This window comes from Epinephelus fuscoguttatus, linkage group LG24 (assembly GCF_011397635.1).
Source record: "Epinephelus fuscoguttatus linkage group LG24, E.fuscoguttatus.final_Chr_v1".
NCBI classification, from domain to species: domain Eukaryota; kingdom Metazoa; phylum Chordata; class Actinopteri; order Perciformes; family Serranidae; genus Epinephelus; species Epinephelus fuscoguttatus.
Genome location: NC_064775.1, coordinates 13957750 through 13971023, shown reverse-complemented (window position 1 = coordinate 13971023; position 13274 = coordinate 13957750). Strand labels below are relative to the sequence as shown.

Here is a 13274-nt window from a genome sequence, read left to right as displayed (position 1 = left end):
CAATAGAAATACCAATTTAAACTCTAGCCTGGAGGACATAACACAAACATATGCAGAGGCGCAGAGAAAAGCAGACATTAGGGCTCAAATAACCCTTATTAAGAATATAAACAAAGACATGAGATGACCATTAAAACAGTGCAAAGAAAACTAAATGTCAGAAAATGAGAAATGAATGTTCAACACATGTTAAGGCGGTCGTCATTAAATATATTCAGCTTGGACAAAGTTTGTTTTTCTATGTTTGGTTTACAGAAAATATGGATGAATTTCAGATAGTGTCAAATGTGTTTTGAGTGCAAAGAAAGGCCAGGCTGTGTCTGGTTGTGAAATGGACAGTTTGCTTGTTAATTTGCAGTTAAAGTCCGGGAAACTGTAAACAATGCCAGGGAGAAATAGTTTGAGCCAATGTCAGCATGTGTGTTTGTGTACGTAGCCTGCGTTGTGGGTAATTTCAGATAAGGGAAACATGATGTGCCAGTTTGTTTCCCTTACTCCCAGCTCCTCCCTTTCCTCCATCCGGGAAGGAGAGTGGGTGGGGAGTCTAATACAGAGGGGTGGAGGGAGGAGGGTGCCTGTACCCTGCCCAAGGTCAAACTAGCCTGTGTGGGCAGAGGGTGACGCGATGGAGTGGTAGCTCTGCTGGGCATGGCGCCAACTTTCCTCCTCTGCTCCCATCCTCAGATAAAGCTATCAACCCTGGCCTACTGTGGGCCTCGCTGCCCTCAACCTGTGGGCCTTCACTGCCTACTGTTCTGTGGGAATGACTTTGCCTACAGGGGGAAGCACGCTGTGTACATGCTGAGTGGGAAAGGAGTTTAAACTAAGGGTTAAGTATGTGGAGGAATTTTCATTTTGATGAGGAAACTGAATTTCAATGAGCTGGTAATGGCACGGCCAGGTTTAGCGGTTAGATTCCCAATGAAGCAGACGTTTCTCTTGTATTTACAGCACATTAACACGCTCTGTGCTACAGTGACTACCAAATAGTACATGCATTCAGCAACTGTCATACTGTACATATTCTCACTGTATCAAACTAACCTTTATAAAAAAAAAAACCAGCACTGACCTTCCACCTACCAAGCATGAAATATACCAAGTAAATACTGAGCAGATGAACGCAGAAAAGCAATCGTCTTCTAGAGCTGTTGTTTTATTTCAGCCCAAAGCAAACGCTAGCTCTTTGCTTGGAAGATGTGAAAAGTAACAAGCCTGAACCAAGATTTCCCCTAAAATAAACATCAGCTCTAACATTAAACCAGAACACTACAGGGGGGAGACATAATGGGCAGATATTCATTCAAATTTTACCACTTTCTATTGCTGCAGAGGGAAGATCAGCTCTGATCTGTTGGGAGTCTGACAACCGATGATGTGTTTATAAAAAAAAAAAAAAAAAAAAAAAAATCTACTCATGAACACTCCAGGAATGTACTGTCTTGATTTTAAAGACCGAAGAACATTTTTTAAACTGGTTATACTAAAATCACTGTGGAAATCTAAATATATTTACCTTTTATCATCAAAACTGTAGTTTCAGGCTGTATTGTTCTCTTTTGTTTAATAATTTAGGGCATGGTGGCTTATCTGCAGCAGAGTAAGCAAAGCTCTTATTTGCTCTTTATTTTTCTCTCCATAGTCTATTACTGAAAACAAAGTATTTTCAGCAGACCTTGCCACAGCAGGACATGTTAGCAGAGATGAGAAGACAATATTTGATCAAGCCACTTCAGCGATTAAAGTTCACTGTATTGCAGGTCAACTGATTTCATGTCATGCAGATACTTCATCTTTTTTAATCATCATTTTTTAATCAATACATGCCAGATAAGTAGATCATGTGCACCAGTTGACTACTTGTGAAACCCCTCCTCCAAACAGCGATTGTCCAATCATAACTAAGCAACCCTTACCAGAAAGGCTTTGACATGTTGCTTTTCCAAAACCAAAAACTTTTTGGAATGAATTAAACCATTTTTGTCCACTCTGACATAAGCCACAAATGTTAGTGTGTCCGGATAACTAGCTTAATTCCTACAGTAGTAAGTGGTATTTCCAGGGCCATTTCATAACATGCACGCAAACATGAAAACATTAAAAAGTCAGTCAGAAACATTTTCAATAAAACCCATGACTATAATGTTAGCTTAAATTGCTAGCTAGTCACAGCTGACAAATGGACAGCCTGCTTCTGTTTAGAACAGTCTGAAATCAAGGACCCACTGTTTTGAAAATTACCAAATTTCGAGTGAAATGTGGTCTCATTGTCATTGTAAATGTTTTATATCATAAGCGTACGTGTTTGATACGAAATTTATTTAAATTTATTTATTTAAATATTAATTTTGGTTTCAAATTTAGCATCTTAAGTATGATTAAGAGAGCCTATGCGCTTTCCTTGGCTGTATTGAGGCTGCGGTCAATAGTCCTTTTTGCTTCGGAAGGTTCCTGAATGAAATGACCTGAAAGTATCTTAGCAGCAGCTATGATACAAGCTGTTCAAATTCTTTAAGGAAAGGTGCTTCAATGCTTCTTTTCTTATTTCCTTTAGCATATGATACACGAGACCATCCTTTACCAAAGGAGAGGATGTTGTCCCGCAATTTGTTGTGGTAGCAACATTTAAAGCGACACACCATTTGGGCCGTTCTTTGGGCAATCAACTAGAGTTGTGTGGTGGTTCTTAAGCTATGACGTGCATAGACTGATTGTCAGATCTTTGCCTTAAATACATACATATTTTCAAAAACATGTTTTTATTGCTTCTTACGTGCTTATTCTGCGATTATATTTTATATGTCATTTTATATTTACCATTTACACTTTTTCTTTAATGGAGCCTCTCAGCAGAAGTTCTTCTTTAATATTCTAACATCTGTCTTTCAGGGAAAACATAAGTTTTTAGCCAGATGACGACATCTGCTGTGGTATGTTAGATTTGTACACGTTACGCCTATCTTGCATAAACTTAACGATTATATTCATACAATCTGTATTCATTACTTTGTGGAGTAAGTGGAAAGGAGGATGACCTCATGATGGTTCCATTGAGATCAAGGAAGAGTGGTTAGTAAATTTTTTGAATATTCAACCACAGCCAAAATCTTGTGTACCCTTTTAGATGTGGCTGGTATAAAGCAATTTGTTAAAAAAAAAAAAAAAGAATACCACAAGGCTAGACATAATGATAGGCTTAACAGTGATCTTTTCTGCCTCAAATACACTTTCTCTTCAATAATCGAGAACAAGAAACCAAGGGGAGAGAGCCATGGAGGTGAGGACAGGAGTTGTAGAGGAGGAACTCTAGTAAAAAGAGGAGAAACATAAAGGAACAATAGAAGGAAGTGCAGAGCCGGTGACAACACCCATAGACAGTTAGACAAACAGACTGACCTTGTACTCCAGGATTGGAGAACAGAAATCCATAGAGCAGAGTATCTCTTGTCTTTCTCCCAAAGCTAGATAGATACTTTATACTGACATTAATTATTAATATTTTTACTACAATCCAAGGCTATGAAATGAAAACACCATAATGATGCTTGGTCTACAAGAGCTCTTGGGCATGGAAAACCTGAAACAGCAAATAAAAGGCTTATGTCCTGAGTCCAATCTAGAAATTGATTTCGGGTTCCCATTCACAAGTGTGATTGATTTTTGCACTTCATTGTCATAAGGGAGAAGGTTATTTCAATACTTTTTTGTTGCTTTAATCAAAAGCAAGAAAGCAATGCCTCCATATAAACACGACTAAGTGTAGTAGATATCACATATCCCGATGATAATAGATTTCATTGTGTGGGCACCACTACGCATAACAAGCATTCACACCATAAATGGAGCTCACAGCCTGCTTCTTTAATTCCTACTTCTTCCTTATTCTTAACATGAAGGGGCTATTCACTCTCTGAAATATATTTATTGGATTTAGTATCTCAATACACAAAGTGAACATAGAGGCAAGACGTTGTTGCATGGGATGGAGTTCAAACCCAAGCAGTCACAACAAGGCTTTGCTCATTTGCAGTCCGAGCCATGGGAGCACTCCTGTAGTCAAATCTCATTGGTTTGTCTGCTGCTCTGCTCGACTGTGGTTGGTTCTTCAACTGAATTTGGTCTTTTTTTCTGAGCGTTTCTGGTTGGATGCCAATTTCTGTGTTTTATCTGTGATTGGCCGTGGCAGGCTCTGTCCCTGGTTCTGCTCTGTGGAGCTTGCTGTGTGATCTTGGCTTCTACTGCAGTATTGGATTGTGGGTCAGAGTATGCAGGCAAGGCCAGTGGAGTGAGGCCGATGAGAGAGGGAGAAAGAGAGAAAGAGAAAGAGAGAGAGGGAGAGGGAGAGAGAGGGTAGTCATATCAAAAGGCTTCAGAGTAGTTTTCTGCTCCAAGCATGTTCATTGGATGATGGCGGGCACTGCTGAGTGTTTACCCATGGCCCAGTTATTTGCTAATCTCTACCCCCTCTAAGCCTCCTCCTCCAATTGGCCTTCGGTGCAACCCCCCCCACCCTCCCTTTGCGGACTACCCCCTTCCCCTCAGCCTTGCTGCTAAAAAACAACAGCGATTTAATCTGGCTCTCTCCTTCCTCCTGCCAAGGCCCATCGGAGAGATGCAAGACACGGCACTCTGAGACTTGATTAAAAGTCACCAAGTGCACCGATGTGTTGGATGTTCTCTCTACACAACTGGTTCCGAGTTCACATCCGAGATAAGAGGCAGAAACACGAAGTGGGAGGGGCAGAAAAAAAGCAGAGGAGAAAAAGCAGAGGAGGCCTTCTTGACTTAAGGCTGAAACGTGCCCAGTGTACCCGTGCAATACCATCTCTGCAGGCATGTGTATACTGTCCACAGAACTATACAAGCTTTGCTCTCTCGCTGGGGTGTTTATGGGGAGAACTGGCTAAATGCTTCAATGCAGAGCCTTTGTACAGTACTGGTTCTGAACTTGCATCAAAAATGTATGTATTTAAATGGTCCATCTCTCTGGTGTTTACTTTTGCCACCCGGCCGCCAATAATGTGCTGTCATGCATGGCGAGTGCATACACAGACAAAAAGTGTTTGAAATGCACGATGTATACCCATGTGCACGGTGTTTTCATTATCACAAAAGCTCAAGCTGCTGCGACCGCCATCAGAAGCATGTTATCGGCCCTAATCGTACCTGCTGCTGCTGTTTGGGTGCACGCTTGTTGCTGAGGTAGGATGGATGGGTTTCAGGGGTATTTGCTGACACCCCCAATTTTCCAAGTCTCCCGGTTGAGTTTAAAGATGTGGAATGGGGGGTGGAGGCCGAGTGGGCTTTAATCTGTCCCATCTGTTGCCTCGGGACTGCTGACCCCCCCCCCCCTCAAAAACACCACCACTCAGTCTGTGTCTGTCTGGGTCTGGTACAGTTATGCTAATCCTGGGGCTTATACCCTCAAAGCTTAGAGGCCTCCATTATTGACCACGATGCATTTATACCAAATATTCTCCCCCTCCTTTCCTCCCTCCCTCCCGCCATACCTTAACTTTCCCGAATATGTCATGAAAACACAGATGACAGAGTGACCGAGGTGGTGTTTACTATCACACCACAGGGGGCATAATCTCAGATTATTTATGAGCAAGCAAAAGTTTGGTTTCAGGCTGCATCTGAATTTGCTCTTTGTTTATGACAACATGTTTTCCTTGTTGAATAAATGAACAGCCACTACCGACCTGACGGGCTACATAATAGCTTAACAAGAGCCTGTGGTTGTCTGGTATGATGGGTTTTCACCTGTACTGGGAGAGCTAACTGGTACTGTGCTTGTGAACCAAGACGTCATCCTTTTAAGAAAGAGCAGTGCTGAAAGAATTAGTTGATGAATTAATTAGTTCATTGATAGAAAAATGTATTGGTACCTATTTTAATAAACTTCTAAGTAATTTTAAAAGCAAAAATGCCGTCTGCATTGTGATCTGTTTTTCTTTGACTTATGTGACAGTAAATCGAAAACCATTCAAACATTCCTCTTCTATCACACTGGGCTTTAAGAAATGGTAAGAGGAATCTACAACTACTATTTTCTAAAGTTTTACATACCAAATGATTACATGATTGATATAGAAAATAATCAGCAGATTAATCGCTAACAAAAACAATGATTAACTGAACATTATCACTAGAGCCAGACCAATATTAACTTATTGCTATCAGTATTGATATAACGCAGTGTCGTCAAAATACCAGTTCATCTATACATTGTTTCCCGGAGTATTGATCCCTTATTGGTAATGTTTACGACAGTCATTCTGCTGTTTTCTACTACTAACTAGGGCTGCCACGATTAGTTGACTAATCGATGACTAATCGACTATTAAAATAATCGATGACTATTTTAGTAGTCGACTAATCGGTTTGAGTCATTTTTCATAGAAAAGTAATATAAAAGTACCCCAAAATACTCTTACTGCAGCTTCTTAAGTTCAGATATTGGCAGCTTTACACACTCTCCTGTGACAGTGAACTAAAACCCTTTGGCGTGAGTATGAAACACGACATTAGATGATGTAATTTGGGGGTTTGGGCAAGACAGACCGACATTTTTCAACATTTTAACACATTTTTCGATGAAATGATTAGTCGACTAATCGAAGAAATAATCGACAGATTAGTCGACAATGAAAATAATCGTTAGTGGCAGCCCTACTACTAACCAAGAAAAGAATGTTATCATGTTAAAGCTTTGTTATATTTATCTTTTGACTTAAAAAAAGGTTACGTTTTATACATTTAAATTTTCTCCATGGTATAAAAAAAATGGTGTGGAATATCAATATTTTCAGGTATTGTATCCAAGTTGCAGTGCAGACGTTGCAGTGCAGAAATGCTTCAAACAGGTTTGCGGGCATTTGTAAGAGTTAACAACACTTATCACGCCCAAAAGCCATTTTCTGCTCTCCTCAGCTATTTTTCTTTTACACAATTGGTCTGAAACCTGTACTTTTCACAGATGATTGCTTGTAATCCTGGGATCTAGTAACTGCACCTTGTTCTGTTGCTGCAACCATTATAAGCTGATGTGGATAGAAACATATTAGGCCTGAGATATACACAGTATACAGAGGAAAACTACAAAGCCAGAGCTATATCCTCAGATGTGGCCCAGCTACTAGAGATTATAAAAACAAGATCACCTTAAAGCTCTGCAGTTGCTATTAAGTGCCGTTCTTTTAAAGCTTCTGTCCATGAAAATACAAAAGCCCCACACTAAAACAGTTCATCCATACTCCGAGCAACATTTTTTGCGCGCTCTAGACTTATTGTCTCTGCTGGTCAAGGAGAACGCTTCGTGTTAATCATAGGCTGTCACTCTGAGTTACCATCTCAAGGCTGCACCTTTTGTTTTCTAAAACATCCACTAATTTCTTCTTTTTGCCAAACCAGAAGGACGGCTGAACACTGTTCTATTGTATCTCGCTTTGCTTTTACCTCTGCTCAGAACTCAAACCAAGGTAATAAGAGAAAGACAGACATTGATTTTTTTTCATCTAATATCAGGCAATCTGTGTTCCTGCACTCACTGGCCTGTTTCTAGCCGCAGTCAGTGTCATCTTTTCTCACAAAATAATGATGTGGACCGAGTGTAAAATATTAAGGAATCAAAGTGGGCGCAGTGCTTTAATATCCGTCGGTCTTTTCAACCACTTCCTCATTTTCCTGTCTAAATACAGATATCAAATTGTTGGCTTAGACAGAGTGGGCACACATCATTATATCAACCCTAATTTTGCTTCTACGCTAACGAATTTTAACATTTTATGAGCTACTTTAACCTATTTACTGTTGTTGTATTTACCTCCAGAAGGATGCTGCATCCACATCCTGAAAGAACCATAATTCACATTCAGCAGACTATCATGAGAGCTAAAGGTGATGCAGCTTAGTAAAGTGGGTCCCTGGGCTTCAGGAAAAATAAGTGCTGTTATCTGACACACATGTAGTTATTGTGCTACTTTCTTAAAGTCCCTGGCTTTTATTTCAAATGTATGTATTTGCTGGAATTATTATTACAGAAATACAATGGTATGAGATGGTAGCAAATTGCAAAAGCTGCCTTTCCCAGTTTTGTACCTTTTAAAAATTGACTATCTTTTGGGGTTTGGTGTGTGAGACTGACAAAACAAGATATTTGAAACCACATCTTTGTACTGTAGGAAATTGTGATGGGCATTTTTCACTATTTTTTGACACTATAGAGCAAATGATTAATTGAGAGAGTAACGGTCCAAGATAACTCCACTATGATATTGTTAGACTCATGATGGAGAGTCAAAAGGGATCCAAATCAGTAAACAAGCAGCGATGTGTTTTTTTCATTCCACAGTTTCTTCTTCCTTGACAAAACCTGGCACCTATGGTACATTACCCACGATGCAACTTCACTGGTGCCAGTTTGGTTGGAGAGTCAGCTGTGTTATGCTAGCAGTGGCTAATGTGGCCTACACAGAGATGGGGAGCTACAGAAGTCTGGTAAGGTCACTTCTTTCTAACCCCATACCCCAGATTTTTTCATTTTCAATCTTGTAGTTTTCAGTTACAACCAACGATGACTCAAGTAACATCACATTTATCACACTTCACAAAGCAAATATGCAGAAGTATTCCACAGCAGCTGGAAATACACCTTGTTGTGTGCAATCGGTGAAGGCCTACTTTAATCTATAATGAAAATGATCTTTAGTTGCAGCCCCGCTCTCTCTGCACTGTTCCAGCCCTTACTTTTCTATTTTTTAAAATGTCTCTGCTGCAGTGACACCAAGGCAAATTCTGATCATGTATTGTACTTGGCATTTCAGCAATTCTGATTCATCCTCTTCTTAGTCTTCTCCAACCAACCTTAGAAATTAAAATCATAGATTAAATGCCAGGGCTGACAGCAGTGTGTACCTGGCTCACTAAATTTTGCAGGCTCCAATCTGAGCTAGCCTGCGCTGTAAACAGACTTGAACCCATTCAGCACGAGTCCATAATCTCGAGCCAATAACTTCACTTTCTGTTGAGCCGCTGATGTGACCGCGGACCCGACAGCTTCAAGAGTCCCCTGTGGCCTGGAGAGGAGCGGCCCGGCTGGGGAACAGTGGGCCTGTCAACGCCACAGTATGGGGCCCGCGAGACACAGCTTCAGAGTTTGGACAAGCGAAGCAAATGAGCAGTCCTTTTTATGCTATGGTATAATACTTCTGCTCTAATCCTCTTTGGACCCCAAAACCTTCAGCTTACCTGGGACAACAGGGCCTGAATGTGGGTTGTGGCATACATTATGAGCGTGTATGTGCTACAAATTGAACTTCACTTGATAAGAATTTTGGATAACGTCTGTCCTGATGTAATGCCACTACTTAAGAACACCTGTGGTCATGCCACAGGTAGTGTCTGCAGGCTTGTGCCATGTTTGGAACGGTTTTTACTCCAGATTTTGGAGCAGCAGGCATACACCCACACACTGATTAGTCACAGGGGACAGGGCGCGGAAGGACGACATCAGCTCAGCTGTGAACAGGTTAAACACATGGCAGGTGAAAGGAACTGGATAACAATTTGAAAAAGGAATTAACAGAGGTAATAGCTGAGATGGGAAATGAGGAGGCAATAACACTGGTGCGGAGACAAAGGGAGCAAAGGGAAAGGTGTTGGGTCAGAGTAACTGTGCTCCTGAAGACTATTAGGCCTTCTGCTTCCTTTAATCATCATCATTAGAAGTATCATCCAAAGAAATGGGCACTGGGATGTCTCTACTTTGCATTCATGAGCTGAACAGCAGCACAGAGGGAGCGAGTGGTCTGTCTCCTGCCTCTTTACAGCCATTATGCCAACAAAGTCTGACTGCTACCGTAATTAATTTTGCACAGTGCAACGATTTGAATTTATTGGCTGTTTACATGGCGCGCATGCATAGAAGTATCCATTAATCGTCCTTGTGCTGGTTATTGAGTGAATATGTCAATCCTCTGCCTGTCACTGTAGTCGTTAAGCCGCTCGAGAGGGAATACTAATTTGCATGCCATGTCTCATAAAGGTGAGCTTATCAAAGCAATAATATTTTGTGGTGATGAGAAATCTTTCAGCGGGCATGCTGCTGACATGATAAATTACAGTTTTACATTTTGCTGAATATAACGATTTGGGATAAAAATTGCACTCAGCATTTTCCATCACCCCCACCCTCTACTAATCCTACGTCACAACCTGACAACTCATCTCTTCAGTAAAAGCATCATGTCCCGCTCTCTCCGCTGAATCACCCCGCTTCTATACCTTACTCCTCTACTTGCTTCAGTTTTTCTAAATTTCAGTGGAAGCAGTAGGCATTTCTCCTATATCATGTCTGAGCTCATAATCAAAGAATGTCAAATGCTATCTTGACATTGCAACGCTAATAATAAAAGTCCTCTCTTCCTCTTTTATTAAAGTGGCAATAAAAAATACTCAGACCACATGTCTTTTAAATGCAAATGTAAATGCAAAAAGGACCATGGTCTCTCCGCACTACCAGCCTTAAGTAATGAACACAGTCACACTGTGTGTTCAAATTATGCTCCACACTCACATATTTCCCTCTACAGCAGTTATTATTCTGGGCCTCTGATAACACCCTGTCTATGAATGGATGGAGGAGCCTCAACAATAACACACACACACACACACACACACACACACACACACACACTCACAATACATTATTAAGAAGCTGTTTATACACACATTCACACCCACGCACTCGGCTGGAACACTGGATGAGCAAACTGGGCTACAGTACCACCTATTTTCAAACACACAGCCAAAGCCTAAGCACCATGTTGAACTTCTATCACCTAAATTACCCATCTTGTAAAATCCCTTCCCACACATTCCACCTTTTTCCCCTCCTTGCATGCTCTGCTCCTCCATCTCTGTGCAGCAGAGCTACTATCTTATCATGCTCAAGGTCTCACAGAAGCCTGGCTTCAGCCCAAAGTCTTGAACAGGGGCACAACTTGGCAGACAAGGACTGCGGTATGTTTGGCAGTGTTTTTCCAGGCCTTTGTACACAGAATGATTAAAAGGGAGCCAGGGGTGCACTTGCACTCTGTTCAAGTGAAGATATCTGTGAAGGTTTACTTAGTTACAATGAGATGGGCTCCACAGATCACTCTAGAAATGAGCCAGGCAGACGACAACATGGAAATGATAGTTAGGGGATAAACAGACAGGCAGGTCTGCCAGACACACAAACACATAGGGAGGATATGATGAATTAGGGAAATCATGTCTGTCTATTAGGACGACTATCTGTAATAAAATGACTAAATAATAACCCAAATATAATCAACCCTAGAGCTACCACAGTCAAATAAAAATATAATTTGGCTGGAGGCTACAGTGGCTCACATTATTCAGGCTACAACATCTGCACCAAACTGGCTCTGTGGACGAAATAGAGGCAGCACGAACCAAAAGGAAAGCATCAAATATTCATGAGAAGCACATTTACCTCTTTCCAAAAATCAATTCACTAACAACATTAAGCCACTTACCAGCCACAGAAGTCAGGAGAATCGCCAGGCAAACCCCAAATTTAGCGAGTGATTTCATCGTGATTCGGCCCACAGCCATGACAGCGTACACTGACTTTGGTCTCGTAGTTTGAGCTCCTTCAAGTCTTCTTATACTTCTTCTGGTCCTCTTATTTAGCAGATTGTTTTCACCCCTTTTTCCTCACGTCAGCTCAATAACTTGAACTGGTCTCTCAGGCATGGAACAACACATTGAGAAATGATGCGAAAAAAAGGCGCTGTTCCGTCGGAGTCGATTGACGTGATTTGATAACAAACATTCAGTGCCAATAAAAGTTGGTCCCGCTATCGACTCCCGCACAGACACACCAAGAAGCTAACTTGCTTGGCGGATCTGCCATCCACAACTAGCCAGCCAACAACGTCCATATCTGCTAGCTAACATGCTAGCTGCCTCGGGCGACTGTCTGGTGCTAGAAAACTTACGCAAAGAAGGTAAATATCGCAAAAATAATCGGCGCACAACTAATTTATCTACGTACAGATCATTCTCAGTTGTTCGCTTCAAAAAATGTCAACTCGTTTGACACAACTAGCAAGAATTTGGTATATAAACGTTAGCCAGTTAGCTCGGTTAGGTTGCAAGCTGACTGCTACTGATGCTAACCAATGTTAGCCTGATAGCTAGCCAGTTAGTTCTTCGCGTCCCGTCTCATTTCACGGTCTTCGTTGTGGGGAAAAAAATAATTCACAAGTCATCGGCGCCAACGGTGAGCTCTTCTGGTTTGCTACAGACGGTGATTATTGACGTTACTCCGGTTCTGGCAGACGACGGGTTGAGGGATTGTATATCTCTTGGTCTGATCTTCCCCGAGGCAGTCTGCAGCGTTTGGCATTGACGGTTTGGAGCTCCGCTGGGCAGACAGACAGACAGGCAGGGCGGCTGGGAACGCCTCGTTTGCAGGCTTGTCTGGACCGCTCGTCTCCGGTATCAGGTTGCTGTGGGTTGGTGTTGGGGGTGGAGGACAGTCCTACATTGTCAGGAGGGGTGTAGCAGCGCCGCTGTGCCGCAGACTATGGATAAAACACCCTGGAATTATGTGCTGCATTCAGGCTCCGGATGCAACTCTACGACTTCTTACTTTATTGTAAACTCTGTCAGTTTGAGCATGCATTATAAAACACTTAAGCAATCCGAATGCAACCTGTGCAAAACCTGCAGGGAAAATATATACATACTTATTTCAGATATTGTAAAGGGAGAGTTAAATAATGACTAATTATGTAATCAGTAATGTAACTATTTTAATTTCTTCATCAAGGTAATGTAACTTAGTACATTTGACTACTTTTTGGTTACACTTTTAGCAAATATTTTAAACTGGGCAATAAATCCGAGAAATGTGAGGAAATAGGCTCTGCCAAAAGAAAGCATTCCTGCATGGGGAAAACATGCAAAGCAACAGAATTAATGTTTTATTCTACATATAAGCATTTACTGAAAAGAATATATTCAGATGTAACCCCTTTATCACCAACATTTTGATCAGTAACTGCAAAGTAATTACATATTTTCTCCCAGTAACTGTAACTGATTACAATTGCATTTATTGTAGTTTAATTACATACTCCCCAACACTGATTATTATTATTCCCATGGATATCCACTTATAAAGTGATGGAAGAAGTATCCAGATCTTTTACTTGAGTAAAAGTAGCAATATCACGGTGTGAAAGTACTCTGTTACA

The 13274-nt window shown here is 41.2% G+C and overlaps 1 protein-coding gene across 1 annotated transcript in view; it reads right to left on the bottom strand.

Annotated features, from left to right (window-relative positions):
* The window catches only part of LOC125884706 (bone morphogenetic protein receptor type-2-like), a 35453-nt gene extending 22522 nt beyond the window's left edge, over window positions 1-12931 (bottom strand). The window contains 1 exon segment of the mRNA XM_049569823.1: window positions 11547-12931. Coding sequence (XP_049425780.1) covers window positions 11547-11625 — 79 coding nt within the window. The 5' untranslated portion in view covers window positions 11626-12931.
* Between the last annotated feature and the right edge of the window lie 343 nt (window positions 12932-13274).